This window comes from Botrytis sinoallii, assembly GCF_014898435.1.
Source record: "Botrytis sinoallii strain Bc 23 chromosome Unknown BSIN_024, whole genome shotgun sequence".
In the NCBI taxonomy this organism is placed as follows: domain Eukaryota; kingdom Fungi; phylum Ascomycota; class Leotiomycetes; order Helotiales; family Sclerotiniaceae; genus Botrytis; species Botrytis sinoallii.
This window is the reverse complement of record NW_024066051.1, coordinates 755,236-782,092: the sequence shown is the minus strand read 5'-3', so window position 1 is coordinate 782,092 and position 26,857 is coordinate 755,236. Positions and strand designations below refer to the sequence as shown.

The 26,857-nt window shown below is 42.3% G+C and overlaps 9 protein-coding genes across 9 annotated transcripts; 4 read left to right on the top strand and 5 right to left on the bottom strand.

Annotated features, from left to right (window-relative positions):
• Window positions 1–343: 343 nt before the first annotated feature.
• On the bottom strand, window positions 344–2,002 carry EAF02_010299 (uncharacterized protein; the record flags this gene model as incomplete). Its single annotated transcript, XM_038906347.1, has 7 exons — window positions 344–592; window positions 663–754; window positions 831–1,044; window positions 1,104–1,137; window positions 1,198–1,269; window positions 1,492–1,706; window positions 1,931–2,002. 7 exons carry the CDS (start codon window positions 2,000–2,002, stop codon window positions 344–346), a joined length of 948 nt encoding a protein of 315 aa, XP_038754074.1.
• A 966-nt stretch (window positions 2,003–2,968) lies between these two features.
• Window positions 2,969–6,209, bottom strand: EAF02_010298 (uncharacterized protein; the record flags this gene model as incomplete). Its single annotated transcript, XM_038906346.1, has 7 exons — window positions 2,969–4,098; window positions 4,258–4,810; window positions 4,864–5,003; window positions 5,054–5,587; window positions 5,641–5,968; window positions 6,030–6,055; window positions 6,128–6,209. 7 exons carry the CDS (start codon window positions 6,207–6,209, stop codon window positions 2,969–2,971), a joined length of 2,793 nt encoding a protein of 930 aa, XP_038754073.1.
• A 2,492-nt stretch (window positions 6,210–8,701) lies between these two features.
• On the bottom strand, window positions 8,702–11,005 carry EAF02_010297 (uncharacterized protein; the record flags this gene model as incomplete). The annotated part of the gene is made up of 2 exons (XM_038906345.1): window positions 8,702–8,972; window positions 9,030–11,005. The coding sequence occupies 2 exons, from the start codon at window positions 11,003–11,005 to the stop codon at window positions 8,702–8,704; spliced, it is 2,247 nt and encodes a 748-aa protein (XP_038754072.1).
• Window positions 11,006–14,427: 3,422 nt separating this feature from the next.
• Window positions 14,428–15,258, top strand: EAF02_010296 (uncharacterized protein; the record flags this gene model as incomplete). Its single annotated transcript, XM_038906344.1, has 1 exon — window positions 14,428–15,258. The coding sequence occupies one exon, from the start codon at window positions 14,428–14,430 to the stop codon at window positions 15,256–15,258; it is 831 nt and encodes a 276-aa protein (XP_038754071.1).
• Window positions 15,259–16,125: 867 nt separating this feature from the next.
• EAF02_010295 (uncharacterized protein) lies at window positions 16,126–16,938 on the top strand (the record flags this gene model as incomplete). Its single annotated transcript, XM_038906343.1, has 2 exons — window positions 16,126–16,164; window positions 16,213–16,938. The coding sequence occupies 2 exons, from the start codon at window positions 16,126–16,128 to the stop codon at window positions 16,936–16,938; spliced, it is 765 nt and encodes a 254-aa protein (XP_038754070.1).
• A 2,785-nt stretch (window positions 16,939–19,723) lies between these two features.
• Window positions 19,724–20,599, top strand: EAF02_010294 (uncharacterized protein; the record flags this gene model as incomplete). The annotated part of the gene is made up of 3 exons (XM_038906342.1): window positions 19,724–19,766; window positions 19,907–20,087; window positions 20,197–20,599. The coding sequence occupies 3 exons, from the start codon at window positions 19,724–19,726 to the stop codon at window positions 20,597–20,599; spliced, it is 627 nt and encodes a 208-aa protein (XP_038754069.1).
• Window positions 20,600–20,969: 370 nt separating this feature from the next.
• On the bottom strand, window positions 20,970–21,996 carry EAF02_010293 (uncharacterized protein; the record flags this gene model as incomplete). Its single annotated transcript, XM_038906341.1, has 3 exons — window positions 20,970–21,247; window positions 21,461–21,765; window positions 21,845–21,996. The coding sequence occupies 3 exons, from the start codon at window positions 21,994–21,996 to the stop codon at window positions 20,970–20,972; spliced, it is 735 nt and encodes a 244-aa protein (XP_038754068.1).
• An 898-nt stretch (window positions 21,997–22,894) lies between these two features.
• Window positions 22,895–23,491, top strand: EAF02_010292 (uncharacterized protein; the record flags this gene model as incomplete). The annotated part of the gene is made up of 1 exon (XM_038906340.1): window positions 22,895–23,491. One exon carries the CDS (start codon window positions 22,895–22,897, stop codon window positions 23,489–23,491), a length of 597 nt encoding a protein of 198 aa, XP_038754067.1.
• Window positions 23,492–23,910: 419 nt separating this feature from the next.
• Window positions 23,911–25,959, bottom strand: EAF02_010291 (uncharacterized protein). Its single transcript, XM_038906339.1, has 2 exons — window positions 25,682–25,959; window positions 23,911–25,627 (listed from the first exon to the last, which is right to left on the bottom strand). Exons 1-2 carry the CDS (start codon window positions 25,908–25,910, stop codon window positions 23,985–23,987), a joined length of 1,872 nt encoding a protein of 623 aa, XP_038754066.1. The 5' UTR covers window positions 25,911–25,959; the 3' UTR covers window positions 23,911–23,984.
• Between the last annotated feature and the right edge of the window lie 898 nt (window positions 25,960–26,857).

Genomic DNA, 26,857 nt, shown 5'->3' with positions numbered 1-26,857 from the left:
AAGCGAAAGCGAGGGGAAGATTTTCGACATATAGGTAGGTAGGAATATAGTAATTATTCACATCTACACTATTTACCCACTTGATTTAATCCATCAGTTAGAATATATACCTACCTCCCTACTCAGATATCTTTACACAAGTCCTTAGGCATATAGTATATATTGCATATCAATTCTCAAATCAAGGTACATTTCATTTATTTATATTTCCAGCATTCCCCCATAACGAAATCCACTTCCCTCACATCATCAAAATTTAGCCATTGGTTCTCTACACAAGACTTCCATCAGTATACATCTATCTCCCATCTAAACAAAAAAAACACTCAAGTAATACTTACACTCACTTAAAATTGTTCTTCATTTCCCTCAATTTCGCCATGACCTCCACGGGATCCGTTTCCCCCGTAGCCTTTTGAATCTCCGGATCATCCATCCTCATAAAAACATTATGTTTCTTCTCATCCCCAATTGTGAATTTTCCTTGCGTTTCCTTATTCGTGTCTGCGAAAGCTTCGAGGGCCTTGACGGCTTCACTTTGGGAAACCGAGACGGCGAATTTGACATTGGCTTTGGTGTATTCGTGGCCGGGCTAGATCGAATGGTAAGTATTTGATGACAAGTTTCGGATGGTGAGAGCATAAAAGGAAAAGGAGACTTACATAAACAACTGTATCATCTGGTACAGCTGCAAGTGTCTTGTTGAGCGCCGTGTGCATTTCCTCTGCTGTTCCTTCGAAGAATCTTCCACATCCTGGTTTTGATCAGCTCTGTATGCATTCTAGCCATCTACTTCCTGTCTCGCTCGCACCACCAATTCATAAACTCACCTCCATGAAACAAGGTATCTCCTGTGAAAATTGCCTTTCCACTCTTATCCTCCATAAACCAACAAATGCTATCCTGTGTATGACACGGTGTATAAAGTGCCTTGACATTGATCTCTCCAATTGTAAAACCCTCTCCATTCTTGGGTGTCTTTGTAACTCCCTCACAATCTTTCCCTCCAATTACGGGTTTTCCTTTGAATTCTGGATCGGCGAGCTGGACGATGTTCTTAGCTGAGATTACCTTTGAAGGGGAGGGGAAGAGAGAGGAATTACTATTTTATTATTTCCTCCTGCATGATCCCAATGGCTAGATTTCAAGTATCAGAATAATGTTTCCTAGGGAGATGAATGCCAGAGAGATACTCACTGGTGTGTATTGACAATTGCAACTAAATTGATCTTTCCATCCTTGATTTGTTCTTTTAAAACTGGCGCGACCCTATTTTATTATCGTTAGCCTTTCTGTTATTTACCAACTCCAACGTCTCCTCCGTCCTCTATCCTTCTCTCCGTTTCCCCCTCCACCCGCCTTGTCTGCCAATTTGCCAATCTGCTAGCCTCAACCTCTTTCTTCTCACACCAAATCCACCATGTGCCACTCCCCTCTACCCTCCTCTCCCTCTCCTCTCCCCAAAACAAAAACCAAAAAAACCAAACTCACTCCCCCGCACTCGCCGGATCAATAATCACCGCATCCCTACTCCCCTCATCCACCACCAAATACGCATAATTATTCGAGCTCCCCTCCCACATCGGAATACTTTGAATATGCATCTTGCGTTTCTGCGTGTGTATGTGTCCGTATCTTTGTCTTTCTAGGCCTCGTCTTTCTATGCCTCGACTTTCGGTCTTCGTGTTGATACTCGTGATATTTCTCTAGAGAGTGTTGGAGAGGGTGATTAGTTTTTGTTCTCTTCTCTCTTATCTTGTATTTTGTTTTCGGATTTCCGATTTCTCTTGCGCAATCGTAACATATACATATCATCCATCTCTCCTCCAAAAACATCCAAAGAAATCGCACAATCTCCTCCTTCCCTCCTTCTCTCTTCCCCTCTCCCCTCTTCCCTCCACTCAAAAACAATCAAAAAAATCAAACTCACAAACAAACTTCTCTCAGAAACACCCAATCCCAATGATCGATTGATCCCAGCACTCCGCAATCTCGATAGCATTTATTTATATAATTTATATATAAAATGTGCAAAAGAAACTAAACAAACAGAACAGACAAGAAACTCCCAATTCGAGACTCGAAGCTACGTACCTACCTAGTATCCACCTTATTACTTATCAATCAAATCAACAATCAATCATTCGCCCGTGCCTCCGAAGACTCATATTATGTAATCGATGACGGAATGTGGGGTAGCTACACTACACATCGAGAGTCCTTCCCCGAGCTTGCCGAGTCGAGTTGTACTATAGACCTCATCGTTCCTTAAATAACTCATGATGAACAATTCTAACATCCTCAGAACTCTCAAAATATATAAAACGAAATTGTAGTCCTATTAAGCCACTTCTTACTACATATACTGAGCACATCTCATTCGGCGATAAGAACAACATCTTCAACCATTACATTACCAACATCTCTTTTGCTTCAGTCCGCTTCATTCACCATCATTTTCACAGTTCAATATCACAATTCAATATCACAGTTCAAATAAGTTTACAATGATCGCTAGAAGTATCTTCATTATTAATGACATATAAGAAATCGCTATTTTGAACCCCAAGAACATGGTCAAAGGAGTTCTGTCCTGTCCCAACCATCACATCATCATAATTCATGGCTGCGTCCATTTATCAACGAACAATCATTAATCTCCATTCATGATTCTCTTTCCATCACCCAGCCCGATAAAACGCTATGGTATCTTTCTATCACCAATTAATTGGCAATTAAGAAGCAAAAAATCAATCAGGTATCAAAGTGAACCCCATGCAAACAAGTAAAGAAAAAACAAATGAAACCATCATCCATCCCCATCCATTCCAGTTTTGGATTTTTTAACCCCACCAACCCCAAATATGCATTGATATTATCCGCAGTAGTGGTATCTTTTGAGGAAACAATTCCATTCCGCAAAACATAAGAAAAGAGATTATGCATTTGCATCCATCGATCAAGGTAATTAAACTCTACCTTGTAAAACTGGGTTGTTGGATCCCAATTGAGTGTTTCCATTAGTAGGAAGGACATTCTTTTGGTTTGAAGCGCCATTGCCAACAGCACCGTTGCTAGCACTTTGGCCCTGTAAGATACCGACACCAGTAGTGCTGGGAAGTACACCTGCGCCGGTGTTATCGAAAGCAGCATCAACTTGTTGATTGAAGTTTTGCTGGCCATATCCTGGTTTTCCATAGTTCTGTCCAGTACCTTGAGGATAACCTTGTTGACCGTAGCCTTGTTGACCATAGCCTTGTTGAGCACCTTGATTACTTGTGTTGCCTGTGTTCTGTGGACCTCGTACGCCACCTTGAGTAACCGAATGTGGCTTTCTTGAGATTTCCTTTGGTTTAGGAAGACTTGTAGATCCTTTGGCACTTCCAATATCAAAGACAGGTGATCTCCAATCAGCGCCTTGTCTAGCATTATTCTTATGCTCGGTTGCCTTGGCTGAGATTCCACCTGGCAAGATAACGTGAGGCATAATCGAATCGTCCATTGTCATAGGCATATTGAATTGCTTATCTGCCACGGATGCTTGTGCTTTTTGTGCCTTCTCCTGTCCCTTGGTCATTTGTCGTTGGAAAGCAGAAAGATATTGTCTGTAAATGTTGGGGATATTCTCTGGATTTTGGGTGGCCTCCTGTTGAGCTTTATCGGCTTCTTGCTTGATTCTAAATAAGAATCCATCGGCTTCTTCAACCTTCTGCTTGATGGCCAACTCGATAGCCTTACAAACAGCTTTTGTAAGAGGTTTGAGCGCCAATGACTTTCCAACGGTGAGCAACGCCTTGTGTCTTGATTGCTTGATCTTAAGCTTGATCTTCTTCATGTTAACTTTGACGCTGTCACATCTCAAGAAGTTTTGACGATTCTTCTCCCCTGAATTGATTGCAGTCAATTTGATGTCGAAACTGAGTCCAGTGCCCCCGAGGTAAATATCGAGAATACCCTCGTCGTGGTTGAAAGGACCACCAGATCTCTTGATATAATAAGATATATCTTTTAAATCCATCTGGATGCCTTGAACTGCAATGAAGAATGAGCCTTTCTGTGAGTTGTGGAAACCCTTGCGGCCGAATCTAAAGGAGCTTTCTATGATGGACATCCAATTAGCAATTGTTCTCAAAAAAGGGGCGATGGCACATCAGGCATGGCCCCAAGCAACAAAAGATAGCAATGCATCTATTGTTCTTGCGGGAAGCAGACACAGCGACACACCAGAATAAGGGCAAAGGAAATGTTAGCACATACCATGTTGAATATCGAGCAAGTTAGGCATGAGATTATCACTCTCAACTACTAGATTCTCGATGACAATTTCCATCTTTTGTCCATCTCTGTACTCGATTCTGGGAATTGGTGTGTATCGGATTCTCTCGAGAGCCGCAGGGATGATGACATTGGATAGATCCAAAAGCAAATGACTCTTGAATTTAATGTTACCACTACTGTCGTGGCCCAAGGCATTGAAGAACTTTTGGCAGGTTTCTGCGAATCGCTTGTTCTGTTCATCGTTATCGAATTCATTTCCGAAGAATTTAATCTCATCGATGATGCGATTAGTATGAGGTCTGTAACGATCTCTGAGAAGAAAGTTGCCTCTATCGTAGAGCTCGTTCCAGTGTTGAGTGGAGCTGTCTTCCAGAATATAACCTTGCTCCTTCAGACACTTGCGAACGAAGGCGCTCATCTGCTGGAACCATTTCTTCAACTCTGGATCCGAATCAGCATCTCGATAGATAGCGTTGATCGAATCGATTAAATCATCGCTTGATGTGTAATTTGCAAAACGCTCAAGGAGCGTCTGGATTGCGTTAGCTTAAATTATAGTTCTGATGGTTTCGGGGATGTACACACTTTCAAATCATTCTCCGCAGTCTTTAGAGCGCTGTCGGTATGTGCACCTCTAACGGCACCAGATCCGGATTGGCTCAGATTGTGTGCATGTCCCCCATACTGCTCAGCTAAGTCGAGAAGAGTGTCGATAGATTGCATATCTGCTAAGTGTTAATTTTGAAATAAACTAACCAGTAACAGGTAAACTTACAATCTGGATGACCTTGGATCTCCACAACCATCTTCTTAAGTCTGTGGATAATATTATCACGGCGTTCCTCGGGTAATTTTTTTTGAAGGTAGTTCTTGGTTTTATCTCTCGTCTCACGGCCTCGTTCTTTAGTCTCCTCGGGGATGTTCTCAGAAGCACGTTGCTTCAAGGTATCTGCACCAGCTTGAGTACCAGCCTGGCCATCGATTCCAGACGCAGTGTCGTATTGTTGATCACGACCAGCCAATTGAGCAGTATCTGCTGGATCACGAGATCCACTGGGGTGAGCTTGTTGATTAGCATCGCCAACGGCTTTCTTGACATCGTTTTTGTCGATGGGTTGGTTCTTTTGGAATTTTTGCTTCATCTGGTTCTTCATGTTTCCACCTGAAACATTTGGATTTTCATGCCAGGTATTATCATCAGCGGGACGATCAATTTGATTCAATTGATCTTCAGATGGGTTTAGCCTGCCAGCGGCATTACTCGCAGCGTCACCAGCAATATCGCGTAAAAGAACGACAGCATCATTCACTGATTCAGATATTAGTATTTGAGGTGGATTTGAATATACCACATTAACTTACAAAGCTTGCGGAATTGTCCATTGGTTAGAATTAATTGACCGAGAGTCTTGAGGCCTCCCTTTGCCTCTTGACCGTGTTGTTTGGCAGTTGCCTGATCAACAGGAGCTCCTGGAACGGCTGCTGCTCCGCCGTCAAGACGCTCACATTGCCAAACAAAATCTTGGAAAAGTTCGTCTCTGTTCTTGGTGAGAAGAAGGAGTTTTGCCTGTTCGACCACGGAACGAAATTGTTGAGCTAATTCTTGACCTTCCTTGGAAAGCCTTTTGGATGGCGATTTGAGAGCCTTCGACTCAAGGAAACTGTTGAGGGCAACGTCGATTTGATTATTCTGTACATCGAAAATTAGCAATTGCGCGAGGGAATGGAGGGATGAGAAACAAAATACTTACAGATGGAACTTTTCCAGCTTGGAAAGCTACGCGAATTTGTTGTTAGTAAAGTTGTGTATATACTCATCTGCCGGTGGCAAGGGAGAGTCAAACCATACCTTGGTACATTCCGTAAAGTTTTAATTTAAGATTGATATCATTTTCCTTTTGGGCGTCATTGACAGGCACGTTGACAGACATGATTGCGGTTTATTGATTAGTATTGGGGTATCTGGGTATCACGAAAGAAAAGAAAGGGTGTAGAGGAGTTCGAAATAAAAGAAAGAGACTTTCTGTCTACTCGAATAGCAGGAGTAAGAGACTCGTGGGAGCTGAAGTAGTAGTATATGTAACGTATGAGGTAATGAGGTAATGAGGCGTCTTAAACTTGATGTGTTGTTTGCAAGTAGCAATTGATTGGCTCTTTGAAGGGATGGATGAATAAAGAGGTGAGGTGAATTAAGATATAATGACGATGTTGATTTTTGGAAGTGGGATAATGGGATTGAGATCCAAAACTTATTAAAGAAGTTGGTATGTTGATGGTTGTTGGAGGTATTGGGGATTGGGAATTGGGTATTGGTTGTTATGGTGTTGTTGTTTTCGTATGAGATGGTATGGTATGTGAAATGTGAAGGGATGTTTATCGTGTGTATCAAGAATATGAGGAAAGAGAAGAGAAGAGAAAAGCAAAGCAAAGCATGGTATGGGGAAAGTTGAATCTTTTAATGCCATCGCACTTACTTCATTTTGCGACCTTGTATCATCAAGTACCTACCTACCTACCTACCTACATTCTTTGCTTTTCTCTTGCCTTGTTTTTCACTCCCACTTGCTTGTTCCTTTACCTGATCTTGTTTCTTGCCTTTGGATTTCATCTGATCATTACCTCCGCAGTACCTACTCTACTTCTCTCTTCTCAAACCTTGATCGAAACCATGGGAGCCTTGTTTGTTCTTACTAAAGAGTGGAGCTGCATTGCCCAAGTAGGTAATCACCTATCCCTGGTTGTGGCGGGTGCGGGTGAAGAGCAATCACATTTACCGGGACTGGACGTTCCCATTGCTGCTATTTACTACCTACGTCACTTTTGGTAACTGAGCTCATCGCTGAGCTAAGCACGGAGCTAATCCCTTTCATTGGTGGACACCAACGCCACGTTCCGTACCACATTTCCCAACTATAACCATGAATAGACTAGACTGAAGATCTCCCGTCCAATTTGTATGGATGTGGATGTACAAACTCAATTTAATTTTAATTGCATCCAAGAGAGATTCTTTGGGGAAATCAAATCAAATCAACATCTAGATTCCAATTCGATTGTTGTGCTAACGCGTCATGATTGCAACGAGATTCCCATGGTTGTCGTCCCATCACAATTGGTAGATGGATGCTCCAATACCGGTATTCTTCATTTATCGATACCTAGGCAGGTATCTAGTACCTACCTACATCGCGTCCCAGACATCCATCAACATCAACATCAACAGGAACATGAAGATAACTCAAATACTACCCAAGTAGACCAACATCAGAAAAGTCTGATCCTTGTAAGTACTATGTACCTAGTAGGTAACAGTCATTTAACACTATCTGTCTGTCTGTGAGTGTAAATGTATGCAGTCATAGCTCTCTCTGTAAACGTATCAAGGGGTCCCAATGAAGAGGATTGGATACGATATTATGTAATCACCTTCCCCGCAATCAAATCAATTTGATATGTAGCAATTTTTCAATATCTTGTTTGACTGAATAAAGAATTTGATCCCTCCCTTCCTACCTATTGATAAATAACATACCTAGTACATATTATATATATAGGTATACATACATATCATACATACATCTTACTCATCAATACCTACCTAGTACCTCCCTACCTAGTACATCCTCAACCCCATCAAGGAAACTTCCATCATATCATTACGAGTATTATCATAGATAAATTCGACACGTCAAATAAATCCAACAGCAACAACAATAACCAAAAAAAAAAAAAAAAGATCGACACTAGGGAGTTTAACTATTTTCTTGGTCAAACAGACAGACATGGATACAGATACGTCAGATGTGAGGGGTTACCTAGAAGCGCCTACCTAATCATCATTATCATGGTAAAGGAGAGAATCGCATGTTGGGGGGTGAGTGAGGCCCAATACAATAAAATCCTGGTAACCGCCCTGTCTGGAACAAAATCAAATTGTCCAGGTGTACCGGTATGTACAGTGTACAATTGTGTAGCCTCGGAATTTTAAAACTTAGATGTGAGCAGGTATCTCTCAAACCTACCTGAATACCTAGTCGTAAGAGATTGAAATATCAATCATTGATAAACTGTTAATAATTTTGCTATTGGGTATCTGAAATAGAGCTGTATCATCGATATCGTCTTCAACCTCCTAGTACTACCGAAGTAACAATAAAATCCCCGCCGTATCTCTCACTCAATATTATTTTGCTCCCAGTCATTCCTAATTACTGACTCTGAGATAATGAGATAAAATGATATGAAATGTGGTAAAATCATGATTTCAAAATCATCGCTACCTGCTTCCATATCTCGCTCCCAAATACCTGATGCTATACCCAGCATCGTTAAAAGCTTCCTAGTTCTCCACCATCATGCGCCATAAATTAAATTCTCTCCCTTGCTTGTCTCCAGTTCACACCCCCAGTCACCACGTGGTATCTTATCGTCTTCCCGTTGTACTGGCGTTCTGTGCCGTCTCTAATTGTTGTTTCCAGATGCCATACAATTCTTTAATCTCTTTCTCCTCCTTCCACTTGTCGACAATTCCGTTAACTTCCTTCTGTCTCTTCTTTGCACTCATCTTGTCTCTCTTGGCAAGCTTCTCAATAGTGAGATGGCCTTGACTTTCCAGACTGCCTATGACCCATTGGTTAAGTGCATACTTCAGATGAATGAGTGTATGTGCATTCTCTGCGTTTTCCTTACAGACACTATACGGCCAGGTTAGTCAAAATCCGTACCCCAATATGTAGGCAATTGTAACTTACGAGCCGACCATGAACTCTTTGTCTTGAGGTGGTAGAGGTTCATCTCTGCTATTCAAACTCCGCGTGTCCTTCTCATCATCAGAATCATCTTCCTCGGTATCACTATCATCTTTCTCTACTTCGGCTAAGCTGTCCCTGTGGTACGCAGATCCCTTTAATGTGATACCAAAAGTTGGTATATGCTTCCTACGATTACATGCCTCGCATTTGACCTCTCCCAAAAGATCAATCGCTTCTCCTGGAGCAAGTCTCCTGATGATGAATTCGGGGCGGGCGTAGAGACCTTTGGTAAAGTCACGAGTCCATGAAGTAGAAACAAATTTGCTACCAGATAGCCCACTGTATGCATCTTCGAGCTTATTCCACGCCGCCTTGTAGATGGGCATAAGATTTTGGTTGAAACCTGGATTGATCTTGTTTTGAACACACCATTCAACTGCTTCCACAAAATGTTCTCTGAGAGGTTTGTGAGCTGCGGCCGTGAGATGTAGAGGAATCATAGCGTAATCTGGTACTCCAAGAAGACCAACGTCATCGTCATCAACAAAGTCCGAATCGTACTCATCCTCGTTCTCTCGTACAGGCTTCTTTGGCGATTTTCGTTTGCGCGTTTCTTGAACCTCCTCTTCCACTTCCTCGTCTTCTTCATCTTCAAAGGTAGTCAATGCATCACTACCCGAATCATATAAGCCCCCAACTTCTTCCTCATCAGACTCAGATTCTGTAAGAACAGGGTTACTTTCTCCAGCACGCTTGCGTTTGAGAATCTCTAATTGCTTCTGCTTAGCAATTCTGTGCTTCCTAGGCGGTCCTCTTCGTTTGACTTGTGGGGGAGGAGCTGGGCTATCAGATTCGGGGGGAGTCGTCTTGGACAACTTAGTCATGGGCGGCAAATCATCATCTGAATCACTCTCATCCACAACCCTCGTTCTCTTTACAGGCGATCTAATAATACTATCCTCATCATCAGAAATGATGGTGGGACGCTTTCTCTTCATGGGTGAGGTTAGAGGCTCGTCATCCGAGTCATCGGAATCAATCTCAAGTGTAACTTGCGGGAAAATCCGTGTTTCTTGACGACGTCTAGCAGAAGATGGAAGTATATCATCCTCGGAATCCTTATCGGCCTCCTCACAAGATTCATCGCTACTTTCTATTGGTGCAGCTAGCTTCTGACTAAATAGGCCCGGGCGTTGTGAAGGTCTAGAGTTTGATGCGAATACGTCATCGTCACTTGTATCTGACAATGTTACCGATCTTTTCTTTGGGGTAGTCTTCGAGGGTGTTGGAGGTTTGGGGCTATGAACTAGGGATTTTGATGCTCTGCCTCGATTTCCAGAAGAGGGTAAAGGGGCGTTATATGTACTTCCACCTTGTATAAAGCCTCGACCTGTGAGCGAACGTCTCCTCGATGAACCAGCTCCAGAAGATTTTGTAGCAGAGCCTGTAATCTCAATATCCGAGTCGTCACCTGCAGCTTCTGTGGCAGCGGTTTCCGCTTTATTCTTCTTCGATGGAGTCATTACTTCAACTTCAATTGTAGACTCATCTCCCGAATCAGTGGCATCCTCAACAATTGGCTTCTTCATTTTTGAACCTCGAGTGCTTCGGCGTGATCCGCTGGTTACTTCTGTATCTGGAATAATAATTTCCTCTTTCTGTGAGCTTTTCGCGGGTGTTGGCAATGATCCAAAACTGATTTTTCCATCTCTCGCATTCTTTCCCTTGCCCCCGGATTTTCCTTTGGTACCCGAACTTGCTTTCAACGGCAACCCTGAAGACATCCCACTGCGTGTAATCCTTCCTCCATTTCCTGCAGATGTGCCGCCATTCGTTCTCTCGTATCGAACCTTCGCAGGCGATGGTCCTTGGCTTTTCGCAGGTGAATCTAAAGGTACTTCGGTGGAGATTGGATCGAAGGTCAAACGTGTTTGTTTTTTGCGCCGCTCCTTTCGAGCTATATTTGAAGAGCCCATTGCCGCAATCTCGAAGGCTGCGGGGTTGTTTTGGAAGTTGTATCTGATGTTTGATCGTAAAGTTGCAAGATTGAACAGAATCGCAAAAGGTGAATCGAGATTTGAGACAGGATGTATTATATTCGCGAACAGCAACCAGTAATTATTTTCAAATGGTTTGTAAAAGAATGCGACGGCGAATGCAATATTATAGATCGTAAGATGGTTGTGGAAACAAAAGCAAAGAAATGATCTATGAACCACAGAGGCAAAAGTGACGCGGGGAATCGCGCCAAAATTACGAAATCACGTGCCCTAATTTTTGATATCTTTTAGTGTGGGGAAATGAGCCGCTTTGCTTGACAACGAAGATCTCTTCTATAAACATGCGAATTGCAATCGTCTTTCACAATGGGAATTCGCACGAATGGGTACACTGAATGATATCTGCACACTCTATGAGGAGGGGTCTGAGACAAGGCGTCTAATGATCCGGACTGCAAAGATTATTAAATCCCGAAACCAATTAGAACATTCAAATCGTTTGAGACTTTGACTTTGATTGGAATATTGAACTGAACTATTTTCAGATTTCTAATTGCTTTCTGACGTTCAAATCTCATATTGTTGGACTGCAGTCCGGACTATTGGATACCCTGGGACTCTGAGGACTGTGCTACTGTTTCCCGTATAATTTTCTCTTGAGAGAACCATGTGCGGATGTTTAGTCAAATTAATGAATGCAACTACCTCCACTCAAGATCAATTCTGAGCTCACGAGTGTGACTTAGAACTTCATGGTGTGAATCTTTGAAGGCAATTCTTGAGTTTCTTTTTCTGTTTCACTTGAAGTATCATGTTCTGGTATGTCGCTTGCCAAATGAAATACAAAATCCTATATCTCTTTACTCTCTCTGCATGTGTAAGAGCCCTTTCCGACAATGAATTTTGTCATCCAGTATTCTGTTTGTCTACACTCAAAGTAGGAAGTCACTGTTCTGGGATTAGAAGCCACCTATTCAGTTGTATTTTCGCTTATCACGTTGGTTTCTTTCAAATTGTCATTCTCTTGATTTTGCATTCATTTGAATTTGGACATTAGAATATCAATGTCGGGACGGCACAGGAACAACATTTTAATAATCACCTACTGTGAAGTTTAGGTACATCGGAGCTTTCTTTTCCAGGGTATTGAAAGTTTGTGTTCTTCCATTTGAACCATCTACTTACTGAGGTATGCATTCACGGATTTATAAGGTTGCTCCACATAATACCCGCATCGTCTCATAGCTCTTTCCTCCCCAACATCTCCCATATCTACCTTTACCTCTTCCTTCCCTCCCAGTACCTTGATGCAGGGCTCTGACTTGACTTTATAATTCAATCTATGCATGAAATAATCAAAACAAATGATATAGTGTAGTGGTCAAGCTCCTCACTTTTCACTCTACAACCTCAATGAATTTCGCTAACATGAAATAACAGCAATTGGTCTCGTAGTTTTATTCTTTGAATAACAACACTTGTTCTAGTAGTTTAGTTCCGTTTGTTTTTGCAGTGTTCAGATACCCCAGCACTTACTATGTTGCTCTTGATAGTCTGAATTCCGCCACTTTCAAGAGAAGACGCCTCATGGTTAGTGAGCAAATTGAGACGTGGTATGCATATAACTTTCTTATCAACAAATGCCGGAGCTTGACCACACAATTCTTTTTTGGTTATTGAGAACCGACACCCACTTAAAATAAAAAATCTTAAAGAAATGTATATCTTATGTAGGATTGGTGGTCAAAATTTTGACCAGTCTGCAAGTGTGAAGTACTCAGAGAGTGCATGCGCGATTAGAGCCCTTTGCTTCAAGCAAGCCTTGAGTTCAAGGTAAGCGACTGGTACAATCATAAGCTCAAGAACTGTGGGGACTTGTGTGAATCCTTTGCAAGATGGACTTCCATGTTTGAGCGCCATGGAAAATCCCCTGTTACTAAGGTGGTTTCTATCAACTTATTCAGAGCTCAGATCTATTTGGGAAATGTATAATCATACTACCACGATGTTCAGTAATCTGAGATACCTTATCAATAGTGGGTAGATATCTATTTAATTGTTCATAACACCAACTTACAGCACTCGAAGTTCAACCCGATTCGATTGATGTGGTGGCAGATGGCAGAGAAGCCCTACAATAAGTCCAACAGGTCCAATACCCAACCTGCCCCTTAATGTTTAGGATGTTAAGCTCACAACTGATTAGATTATTCACCGATTTCCATCTCTATGGCCGCTTCATACGATGCCCGCACGAGATTGGCTACTATGGCGGCGATGTGTCGCCTAACTTACATGATGAAGAAGGTGTTCTTTTCTCCGAGTCTTAAGATAAATGGGGCTTGCTGGATATCAGTATGAGGAGACAGCTCACCCATTGCATAGAGATCATTGGATCTTTAAATCTATTGAGGATTTGAGGTTGTCGCAGGTTCATTATATGAAGCCGGTTTATTTCTTCGAATGATTTAGGAGGAAAATGAAATGAGTTTGAAGAAAGATGCAATAGTTGTTCCCACTGGTACTGCGAAGGTTGGAATATATCCATATCGTGGCAGCTTTGGCAGAAAGTGGAAGTGATATCTAAATAGACCTTGTACAGGTTGTGACCAATGCTGAGCTTTTGGAACTCATAAACTCCTCGTTCCCAACATTGAGTAATCATAACATTGTCTGGTATTATTCTTAAACGTTCGAAGTTTTCTTCCAAACAGCAGAGGAATATTCAATATAGAATCCTGACTTGACAGAAATATGAAGCTTCCTGGATCCAAATGAATGTGTCGATTGAAGCTCAGTGAGACTTTTTGTATTCTTACATATTCATATTCAGACTAAGTGAAAAGTCACACAATGAATATGGTCTGCATGCGTAGAATCAGGGTCTGATTCATGGGGAATCAGTTTCAATGAGTAAATTGGCATACATGACACAGAAGTTAAATTGTCGGTCGACTTGTCATTCTATGATATCTGACTGTTCAATGACGGAAAAGACCTTTCGACTAATTAAACACCAAGTATATTGTTATATTCATATAGAGATACGCCACATGAATAATGACAGTACGCTAGTTCTATGTGCTCAAGAGCTTTGAAAATCTCCTTCTCAGACTTGTTCTTCAAAGTTCCTCTACATCTTTACATCATACTGTGGAAAAGTTTCAGGCGACTAATACTTACAACATTATTGTGTGGCATCGATACATCTTCACATCTCTACTCACTCATCTGCAACTCTACCTACCTCTTCCCCTTCCTTGGCTTACCCTCAATTGTCGGGTTTTAAATTCACGTCGAGTAAGTCTTAATACTATAGTATCATTTACCGGAGGCTAATGGCATAGATACGTACACAAACATCAACCCATCAAACTTCAAGCTGACGCATACACGCGATGCCAAACTACTATGGTCCTAACCATGCCTCCCTGCCTGCTATTCCCTCGCCCTACAGCCCACCCAACTATCGCCCAGCCAATCATGACTACTCCACTCAAATGACCCCTTCTTATGTTCAACCAAACCCTCCCCAACCCAACTATCGCCCAGCCAATCCTGACTACTCCGCTCAAATGACCCCTCGTTATGTCGAACCAAACCCTCCTCAACCCAACAATCTTACATTCAACTATGGAGCCAGAAATGGCAATCATAGTAGCAACAAACCTCGGGACAAAATTTGCTACACTGCATTTCGCCTCTGCGGAAGCTACCAACGCTTCGAACTTGAACCTTCCGAGCACTCTTCGCGCCTTAAGAACACCCTTAAGAAATGGCGTTGTCAGGACTGCAAAGCTTGTCAAAATTGTTACGCGGCTAGACACCAATTAGGTCTAATCATTTCTGCACCAAACAGGGAACGATTTCAAGAGTTTCTCAATAATGAGTTAATAGAACTGTGGGCAGGAAAGAATAGGCTGTTCGTAGATGGATTTGTCGACAGTGACGATACACCTCCCTCTTTTAACCCAACGCAGATTATGGATGTCATTTTGGAAGCTCCGAACAACTTCAAGGAGGAAAGAAAAATAGAGAAGTCGAGAAAAAACAGGCGCAGGCAACAGAGAGAACAGCAAAGACAACGAGAAAGTACAGCAGAAGTGGCATCGGAATTGCCTTTGCGAATCCGCTCCTCGCAGATGGCACGCACACATAGTTTTTCGCCTGACAATGAGCAAGATCATCACCCATTGATGGTACGCTCATATTTGCAGCCTTTGGACTAGGCTCCAGGCATGCCGAAAAGGATATGGATTTCAGAGAGAGCTTTCTTCCGCGAGAGGGATTCTGTGGACTCATATTAATTTCATATGTTTAACATTTCATAGAAGAATAATCAAGCCTGACTTTACAAAAACCCAACATGGTTAAATTGTTCCCGTTCCAAAAATCGTATGAATATGTGTGCATTTCTGACATATGAATCATGCGAAAAGACTTTTCTCAACTTGACAGTCACATAATCATTGCAATGTCTCATTAATATCTTAATGCCAAAACTTCATATGCCATAGACCCATCGAATCTTTTCTTTGCAATATTTGTGCCAGACACTGCTACTAGGATTACCAACGGGTGTAGGGACTGATGGGACATTGTAAATATTGACTTAACAATATTTTTCCGAGGCTCAGCTCAGATATCTCGAGAATTGTTACAATGGCTTATCAAAAAACTGAAAAATGAAACAATTGAGTCTCATATTAAAGAATTGAAGAATGAATTTGTTACAAAATCTTGAAAATCGAAAGTGTCCTGTCAGTCCACTCACCCACTAGTGGACTATTAAAGTAAACCGCAGTATCAATGTGGAGTTATTTTCACATTATTATTAGATCGTTGAAGACTCAGGTTATATATGTGATATGAAAAACATTGCTGAGGCCCAAATGCAGATAAACATACTTTTTCAGATACGGACAAAGTTGATTCTGTGCGGATGAGTACTTTTTGTCCCGCTCCTCGCTTTTTCCCTTCCTTCTATATGCATAACACCTCGACAACATACCACAAAGACCCTTCAAGCAGCCAATTCGAAAAAAACATCATTCTATAATATCCACTCACCTTTTCGCGGCAACGGTATGTTAACCATGATTCTTGCTCAACATCATTATTTGAAATCGCATCAAGTAAGTTTCGCTATTCGTATACTATTGTACAATCGTTCATAGAAATAGGTATTCCTCATAGACGCTTCAGTATCTCCAACTTCAAGCAGACCCAGACACATGATGAGAGGCAGTCTAAGGTCTTGCTCTTGCGGCCCGAATGAAAGATATCATAATCCAGATAATTATATCTGTTATCTAAGTAGTATAAAGAGATCTAGCGATCAAAAAGATGAAGCATCGAACAACCGAATCGAAGGTCGTACAGTATATAACGTATACGTGTGTGGGGGCATACTAGCACATGAATTTGATCCCTTCCGCGAGGATTTACTTCGTCTTATATTTATGTTCAAAAAAGCTGTTTGCTGTACCGCCGACGAAAAATGCTGGGGCTGTAACATAACTAGTAGCCTCATAGAGGATAAGCTCGATCAAAATGGGAAGCCGTGGCGTGCCATTGTTATTCAGGGGCTCTGGGACGAATGGATTCGTCTTAGACGCAGAGGCTATGGATTTCGAGATGGCGAGTTGGCCCCTATACCAAAATTAGGAATAGATTGGTTTAAGAGGATGGCTGAGAATCAGAGCAAACTTCAAATGCTCCAGTCTCTTCATCTTGTCAAAGGGAATAATCAGTTTCGGAGCCGAAAGCATGTAGATATTGAAAATCTTCCCCTAGCAGAGCACCAGAGAGTCAGAACAACGGAATTAAACGAGAATGAGCTTGATTCATTCTTCTCAAGTTATTTTCTTACAACTAAGATTCTTTTCCGTCAATTAGATAATAATTGACCAACTTTGTTTCTCGACAAAATGCAAAGATGATTCAGCATCGTGAAGTGGAATCAATCATAACGGTAGAGACTATTATGAGTGGTAAAGCTGAGCAATTATGAATGTTACTCAGAACTTTCTGAGTCGAGCCCCATTCTATGGTATACCCTATGTAAGCCACTGAGTCTCCTTGGAAAACTTTCTCCTCCACATTTCAACGTTTTATTACAAGACACTTCCCAAAATATGAGTTCATCAACGCCTCCACGTACTACCAGAGGGGTAATTCAATACCTTTTGAGTTGTGATGCACCTTCTCCTGCTACTCCTCAACCTTCTAAATACACACCAACGGCGAGAAACCAAGTCCCAGTCGGCAGTGTTTACAAAGTCTTCAACAAATACTATCGCAATGTCACCAAATTTCACATCTGCGGCCACATCGGCGCCAAAATAGCGGTTTCAGCCGACGAAGTATGTTACACCTTGCCCGATGCCTGCTATTGGATATGCCCCGAAGCCTGTGAAGAAGGGTTTGGAACGAAGTCATGTGGACAGGATAACGCAGAATTACTTGGCATGACTGGCGAAGAGGCGCGTAAAAGTTTTGAGGGACTTTTGTATAAACAGTGGGGTGAATATTTGACAAAAACGTCAAGAAATGAAAAAACCGTTGTCGGGATATGAATTAGTACATGCCAGAGTAATTATGAAAGGATGGAAAGTGAGTCAATGGGAGGAAATGGAGACACAGATGCAGATAGAGAAAAATTTGCGGAGGGAGAATGAAAAGACGAAGAAGCGATTGTGGTAGAAAGATCGGAAAGATTGGAAAAAGATATGCTTAATGAATGGTAGACTGTACCGCCAGAAAACCAACCGATATGGAGATTAGAACAGACAGGATATGTACCCATGGTTAAGAAGGGTCGGAGCGAGCAGAAGTTGCAATGGTAGATACATAGATGCCGGAAGTAATGGACAAGCTGAAAACACCCCATGATCAATATTCACTTCAAGACGTCGTGATCGGCCAATGGAACCTCGCGTTCCAACTCCCAGTCGCCCATATATATCCAAACAACTTCGCAACTTATAACTAATAATCCGCTTCTGGTGCAAGTGGTAGAGCGATCACATCAACTACCATAAAACGAGGTCGAGGATATTAGCCACAGGCAGCTACAGACCACGCACCTGGGAGGATAACAAAGTCGACGTTATCCTTTTGTCATCCTGAAGCTCGCTTTATTTTTTTTCGATCTTCTTTTGATTGTTTGAGTTTATGTGGACAGCTCTAGCTAGCCTTTTCATTTCGTTGTTTGCTTTCATTTATTCCCAAAGTCTGCGCGGCAGTAGTATGAATTTCGAGGAGTGTCGAGATACATTTTTTTTGGCAGGCTCGTATGTCTCCACTTTCAACCATATTCACTATGGTATAATTTACGAGCATATGTCTTCAAATATCAGAAACTCATCACTAGTAAGTTGTGATTCATGGAGATAGCTCTAACACACCCATTATGAATCCACTATGAGTTATTGCGCGAAAGTGCGAAATCGATCGACTTACGTCGACGTCTGCGGTTCAAGATACATCCATTCGAGGCTGCAGAAACGAAAGAGCAGAGGCAGCCGTACAAGTTACAGAAAGCTGTCGCACTAACAAAACATTAAAGAAGTTGCAGAGTTTAAGAAGGGATATTCTTGGTTATGTTTTCGAGTTGGTATATGAGAGCTAGGATCACAGCGCCTGGTGCCAAACTGTTAATTTTGTCTGACATCTGATTTCGCATACTTATAGTATCACCCGGAGCCAACTTGTAATGTAGGCTAGCTATGAAGACATCCAAAACGGCTGGATGTATACAGGTACTCAACGCTACGGGAATCAAGAATAGGGATGATGGTGGCAGAAAGCCACCATGCGCTTTGCGGTGCTTTTGGTATCATGAATAGGCTTGAATCGGTGGAAGTAGTTGGATAGAATGCCCGAAGAAGAAACGAACACCGATAGCAACACATTGTTTCACAATGCAGAGTATAACTAATTGCCCATATCGTATAGACAGATAGACCATACAATACCAAGGTCCAAAGTCCAAACATGAAGCGAGCTTCATCATTCTTTATGACCAGCTTGGCCATTCATAAATCTCACAGAAGACAAATCAGATCAAATGCACATCACAGCCAAACAACAAAACAGTACTGAGAAGATGTAAATGTATTGCATAAGCTAATAGAACTAAACCACCATTCCTCCCAAGTCCTTAAACCCATCCCACCAAATATCAAATGTCTCCTAAAGGAACCGAACACAAAACTCATCGACGAGCTTCATAGTCAGGATACCTCAAGGAAAAGTCTCGAAGAATCAAAATCGTGACCCTGGTTTTATTCTTGCTTCACTGTCCACACTTGCTCGCTCTGGGTTGAGACTCGGCAAGCTCTAGCAATATTTTGAAGCGGATGTTGGGGGGTTCTTCTGTTCGAAGAAGAATAGAAATGATGATGTGCTAAAAGAAGAATACCTACTTGTCTTAGAGAAGAACAATGAATTGACAATTGATTCAAAGCTGCATGTTGTTGAGGATTTCAGTGATTGAAGATCTCTGCATGAATGAATGCCATTGTGTACATGATAAAGAAGGAATCGAAATGTCGAGAAAAATTTCGAGGTTTTCATACAGCTCACTAGTTTCTGCGCTAGCGAGAAATCTAGTCTAATATAGGTATAGCCGAATGGCCAATCCACAATACTCCACTTCAGCCTCGTCAATAAGGCCTTCGCGTCATGCATATGGCGGGCGAACTTTATCAATATCCAAATGCAACTCGCGATTGTATTTTATCCCCCGGTCCAGTTTGCCTTTTCACAATAACATTCTTTGCGCACCTCTTTATTTTATTGCTTGGTATACAGAATGGTATTCCCCCACCGCCCCATTTTCCAAATCTAACACATGACTAACAAAAACCCCAGCCAGCAAACGCAACGATACCTCTGCGCCAGCAGCTGGACCGCGGTCCAAGCTAGCTAAAGAACACAATATTACCGCTGCGGAAGAAACAGAGATCAAGGAGGCATTTTCATTATTTTCGCAAAAGATGGAGGGCGAGAAGGAGGGTGTTATTGCTATGGGTGATGTGAGGAGGGCATTGATGTATGTGCTACTTCTCTTTCGCTTTTTAGAGCGTTCATTTCTCTGCTTGATTTATTGTGTACACGACAGTAATTTCCGTGAGTGAAAATATGTACTAATTCTGAAACAGCGCTCTAGGACTAACCCCCACCCCCTCCGAACTCCGCGAATACCACAGCATCCTCGACCCGGAAGACGAAGGCTTTACAGTCTATCGGCATTTCGTTGCCATCTGCGCTATTAAATTTCATTCCCGGACTCGAACATCGGACTCACATAAGAAAGATGTAGATGATGCGTTCCGACTATTTTCAAATGCTGGACAGAAGAAGGGCGGCAGTGGAGGCGGAGAGGACATGGGAAGAATTACATTGGCGACGTTGAAGAGGGTTGCGAGGGTGTTGAAAGAGGATGTGGATGAGGAGTTGCTGGTTAGTATGTTATTAGAGGCAAATGGCGGACAAGGTGTTGGGAAGGGCGTGGAGAGAGATGAGTTTGAAGATGTCATGAGGAGGGCGGGGATGTGGAGGTGACGGTTGGATGAATGGGTCAATTTGACATATGATGAGCGATCTTGAGCACTTGGCGCACGTGGAGTTTTGGGACATAATTTATTGGTGGCATTCCTGGCATGAAATTTGGGATTGGATTGAAATTACCCTCGATGGAGTTAAATGCACGGGGAAACAGAAGTCTAGCGAAGCATTGGTTTGTTGCACATATTCCATTTATTTAGCTGATTGCTCTTAGTACGAACGCCGACAAGATTATGCAAAATCCGGTCCTATCCGACAGAAACACCTTTCCACCTCGTGGATAACTTTCATTATCTGACCTTAAATGATATATTTGTGACGCCAATTCCCATATAATTCCCATGATATCATGAATGAAACAGCTAGTCTAAGCCGCTGGAACCTCCGTCTGAATTTTAGATGCAGTAGGCTCAGTCTGTGCGGACTCGGATGTACTTTCCGCTGGTGGAGCTTTGAATCCGGCGTGATCTGAGTGTTTCTTGTAGAAGAAATTGTCGGGCTTGGGTTTCAGTTCTTGGGGAAGTTCCTCCATTACTGTAGCAAGTAACGCATCGATGGATTTCTGTTTCGAGGCATCACGGTGCCAGATTGAGATAAGGTGAGAATTGAAACGAACGGAGAGTCCAACACCACAAAGCTGATCGCCTATTCGTATGTTAGTATCGATTCCCAGTAGTGTTCCATTTCATAGCCTTCCCACTTCCAACCCGTGAACTAGAACACTTGTTCATAGAGCACCCAGACATTATGGCGACCAAGAATTTGATGTTTTTAACTCTCTTCCATATTCCGATTCCAATTGCTGGTGAAAAGGGGCTGGCATTTTTCCAACCGAGAGATTCGTGTAAACCCGCTTACCTGATTCTAAACAGCCTTGAAGCTTCTCTCCGATAGCCATCAATTGAACTCTAGTGAAAAAGTCCGGACCATTTTGCTTAGGGACCCTAAATGTCCAACTACCTCCATTGATATTCCTTCTATCTTCCCATACTGGTTGGAACCCTTGTTTGAATAAATAAATCGACTCTCTCATTTTAATCTGATCGAACGGGGTATTGTTGCAATAACGCCAAAAGTCCTGAATCGATTCGACTTGTGTAGGAAGCTTGTCAAGGGTAGCAGTATAACTGCCATCTGCGGCAGGCTTTTGATCCTTCTGTTGTCTATTCGGTACCCCGTTAGCAATGGTACTCAATCCAATACCCCACAGAATCCACACATCCCATAGAGAGAGGCACTGACCTATCAAAATATATATCCCAACAATGCTGCGTCGGCAATGGACGCATTGCTTTCAGCATGTTCTTTTTTGCATCGTCGCGGGCAGGAGATCCAGTATCGCTTGGTCCAGAGGTGGAAATTCCTCGTGTAATAAGCGATGGTCGTAAAGCCATATTGTATAAATGGTATATGTGTGATATTAAGACTGTGATATTGTATAATGGGATACTCGACTGCTGTTACCGCTCTCGAGAAAGAAATAATAAGATACCAAGAGATTGACAAAGCTAAGGGTGGGATGGACAGAAAAGGGTGGTAGAGAGGATGAAAGAGAAAGCAAATCGTATTATTGTACAAAGGATGAAGTGATGTAGTAACAGTGGCGCCAAGAGAATGCACAGCAGATCACATCTGAAGCAAGTGGATTCAGGATGAAACCCTGAAACAAGCGCCCGAACGGCCCTCTCAAAGAGTAGATACCCCTTGCAATGTCCATTTGCCCTTTCACGTTGGTTCAATTGGTTGTGTAGAATTGCAGGCCTAACATGCGGCGCGGTCCGGGAAAACTAAAACACGCCCGGTGAGTGGCCGGGAGTGGAATCACGTGGGCCCTGGCAATATTTGGCGGTGAGATATGATTGGGGAAGATTTCGATATGGGTTTTTTTTGGTGACGATCACTTCAAATTTAATCATCAAATCACTTTACAGAAAACAATAAATCACATCTTACCATTGCTATATTTTTGCTGGATTGTTATCACAAGATTCCAATCAGAATAGTGTCAGGATTCCTTTTGGACTTTTGCAATACATATTCTATTATCCCTTTGCCCAAACAAAACTCCAGTACCACATAAGCCCTGCTTGTACCCTGGTCTTCTGGATACATTACCTATCAAAAGTTCTAATACTCACGAGAATATATAGTTTTGAGACTTCATTACCCAATCTTTTGCATCTCGGGTTTACCATTGGGTCCTATCACTGAGACACAATACTGAGCTGAGACTCTCCAAAACGTCCCCTCCATATCTCAAACCCAACAACTCACCTGACCTGCCTACCCACCATGACATCAACTAAACGCACCTCCCCTCCCACAGAAGCAATGGACAGCGAATCGACGCGCCCCCGAAAAATTCTCGACGCCAAACTCCCCTCGAGAAAACGTACGGCTGTCGGCAAAACTTCTCCAAACACAACCACTCAACCATCCACAAACCCAGCCAAATCCTCATCTCCCGCATCTTCCCAGGCCAACACATCATCCGAAGCCGAAGCTTCATCATCCGAACCCTCTTCTGATGCCGACTCCGAGGATGAGATTCCCATGATCCGTCCCCTAAATGCTCGTCCCGTCATGCGTGTATCCACACTTGACGGATTTGGCGCTTCAGAAGGTCTCAACAATCTTCCTGATTTTCTGAAACAGATGAAAGAAGCGAATGAAGAATTGATGAAGAAGATTGAGAAAGGAGAAGATAGGAAGTTAGAGGATGTGAAGGAGGGAGAAAGTTATGTGGAGATGAACCTGGGACTGGGTGTTTTGGAAGAAACGAGGGACGGGGAAAGGGGAAGCGAAAGTGAGAGTGAGGCCGAGGAGCAAGATGCTGATGGCGATAGGAAGATGGAGGAGGGAAAGAAGGCCGGAATTGAGGAACTTTAAAGTACTAGGATACCACGTATTGCTTTGGTGTAATTATTAGGATACAAATTGAAATCATAGATATTCAAGACTGGAGTGCTATTTGATTGACATATCCGATTGGTACGTCAAAAATTGCTATCACACTTCAAACCGGGTATAAAATTTACATCACTCATTGAGCAGAAGAATTGACTTTATTTTTAACGGCTTAATTCTACAAAAGACATACTGTTTGCACTGTCTTGAAGTCTATGCGCCTCGATTAACGGACATTGATCCCCTTGATCTGATCCAAAGATATGGCACACTCAGATTACCACCGCTAATATTAACTAATGCCTGATTAGACTCTATAAACTGTGCTATAGTCTATGACTCTGCATATCCTACCCCCAATCCCTTTCCTACCCTTGGTATAATAAAAATGCAAACCTCCCATAACACCAACGCTTGCCCTATTTTCCCTCCGTGAAACCATACCAATCCATAAAAATCCGCCCTCTCCTCATAATCATACAACATTGACCGTCATTTCCCTACCGAAACGCCCCTTGTCATCACAGATCTTCTTCCTAAACATATCCAGATCCTTTAACAAATCGCCCATGAAACCTTGCATCTCGCTTGCTCTCTCCTCACGTGCACCCATATCGATAGCTTCGTCTTCATCTGAATACTCATGTTCGTAGCCATCTTCCTCATTAGTCGTTTCATCGATAGTTTTGTTCTCCTTATCGTGCCCAAATTCGCCCACGTTATCAAAATTAATGCTGCCCATACTAATAGTTCTAGCAGGTTCCACTTTGATTGGATTCTTCAAGCTCTCCAAAGCTAATTTAAGATGCAATCTCAAGGCGTCATTCTCAGTTGTCAGGCTTCGAATTTTACCTTCTGATATCATGGTTCTGTCTTCCATCATTCTTTGCATGAGTGCAATTTTATTCTGGTATTGCTCAAGTCTTTCGTCTTGTGCTTTAGTTTCTGTTTCTTTTCTTGTAGAGTCAGAATTGGAAACTTGAAGTTGTAGAATACGAATCTCCTCTGCCATGGCGGCAATCTGAGCATCACGTTCCGCAGCGGAAACGTGATCTTGGTTGACGACGGCACGCGTGCGAATGCGTTTAGCTTGGTCGGCATAGCGAAGGGTAGAGAGAGTTTCGTCGTAATCGGAAGGGGAAATACACGCAATCATTGCGGTTTTACTATTTCCTCCCAATGAATCTTTGAGCAGCCAGGTAAGGATTGAATCTCTATAGGGAACGACATCTTTGTTGCGTTTTACGGTAAGTTGTTGCTTTGGATCTGCGAGGGCTGCAATGACACGACCGAGAGTTGTCAGAGACTTGTTAATATTGCTTCCCTCACGTAGGCGAGCACCTGTTGCTTCTGTTGCCTTTGCACGTTCACTACCTGCAAGATCCACGAGTCGAATTCTGGCAGTACGTTCTGTTGTTTCATCCGTCTCCATATCGTGGTGGATCTGCTTGAGCATGATGGTAAAAACACTATGACTTCTGCTACTTGTATCGTTCATCTTAGTACTTGCTGTGGTTCGACTGGCATCTCCCATCTTCATGTACCGCATAATTTCAGAAAGATTCTTAACAGGTACATCGGTCAAATCCTTGATATAAGGTCCTTCGGTGGGGGATTCACGAATCTTCAGATAATAGGGTGGTTGATTGGGGTGGAATGGAACAAGAAGATCTCGGACATGTTCGTTATAAACTTCGAAATAAGATACACGGACATTATAGGAAATGTTTGGACTTTCATTATGTGCTGCCTCGATCCGCTCAAAAAGGTCTTCGCAGGTCCTTGGTATTAATCCTGGCTGATCTTCTGTACCCATCATTGTATAACTCTTTCCTGATCCAGTCTGGCCATATGCAAAGATGCATGTATGATATCCTTCGAAGTTATGATCCAAGAATTCCTCCCCCAAACTATTATAAACATCCTCCTGGTGTGCATAGTGTTCATCAGACTGGTTGTGGCTCCAAAAGGAATTGTCGAATGTAAAGACTTTTTCTTCAACGACTCTGCGCATCTTCGAACGAGAGTTTGCAGGATCGGTTTCGTTTGGCACTAGAAGAGTGGTTGCTTGTGTTAAAGGATTCATATCAATCAGACACTTAGCTCCTCTATTAATTTCTATTTCGCCATTAGTAAAATAACCTGACTTCCTGTTCTACTTAAAATACTCACCTCTAGGAAGAAATCCTCTAACTCTAACCACAACTCTAACATTTCCGCCCGCATCTCTGGCTGTAGATACAACACTATCTCTCCTCGATCGCAAAGAAGGAGTAGATGCAGTTGAGACCACACCCATCCCCATGCCTGGTATCAATCGCGGAACGATAGCCATAGCAATTAATGTTTCGTTGATGTCAGCAATCTTTTTGGAAAATTGATGTTGTAAATGTAGGTACATGAAGGGTCTCTTGTAAATAAAGCAATGACGCGAAATTGTTGGCTAGGTGAAGGGCGGACCGGGGTTTTATGCAGGAGTTTCGCTTCGATGTTTGCTACTGTAGAGTGTAGTTATTTATGGTGGTATATTGGGGTAACATTCAGTATTCAACGATCTATCGTCGCAGATCGATTTGATTGAAATGCTTTGTAGATGGAGATCCAATTGATTATCTTGCGCTTACAAAAATGAGAGGGAAGAAAGGTGAAGAGAGAATGGAATTTGGAGATCACGCGCTTGTTTACATATATACATGGTACTGTGAAATTCGCAGTTAGTCCCTAGACAGGTTAAGCACCGAGCCACCAACGCGCCACGCTCTGAAATCCTTCGAAAGCTTTCCCAATTGAGATTTCCGATAATGGTTATTGTTGTTTGTGATGAGATCCAATTGTTTTTTCCCATGATAGCAAATGTCGTTAGAGCTACCTAGTAGGTATATACTTCATTGCCGTCAATATCATTCAGAAATAAACTATCATCCTAGTGCATAGTGCTAGTGTGTCGGTACTAACATAGCAACTACCTACTCGTAGATTTAGATAGGTTTATACTAAATAGTTTCTCAGTTAGCTCCTAATTAAGCAATATTACAACAGTGTGAACACATGATATCGCCATACCCATGTTGATATCAACAATTATAGAATACAATAACTTTAATAAAGAAACATAGCGAGAAGTCAAACTCTAAAGCAGAGGTGGGGAACGGTAAAAGGAAGGGAGAAGCTCTGAGGAATGTTTCTAATCCGAACTCTCTCAGGCAACAGCTCTCAAAATGGGAGATATCATCTTTGCTACCGCTCGAGTGGAGGCTGCTATCAAGGGCGGAGGTGTTGAACTACATACATCCCCAGCTTTCACACAACCGAGAGAATAATGGACCTCTCCTCTGTATAGCCAGGATA

Bases quoted from the DNA above. Each gene is read 5' to 3' on its own strand.
- EAF02_010291 (XM_038906339.1), bottom strand. From the start codon at position 25,910: ATGTACCTACATTTACAACATCAATTTTCCAAAAAGATTGCTGACATC. The intron at 25,628-25,681 runs GTGAGTATTTTA...ATGGCGAAATAG, and splicing joins TAGAGGATTTCTTCCTAGAG to AAATTAATAGAGGAGCTAAG.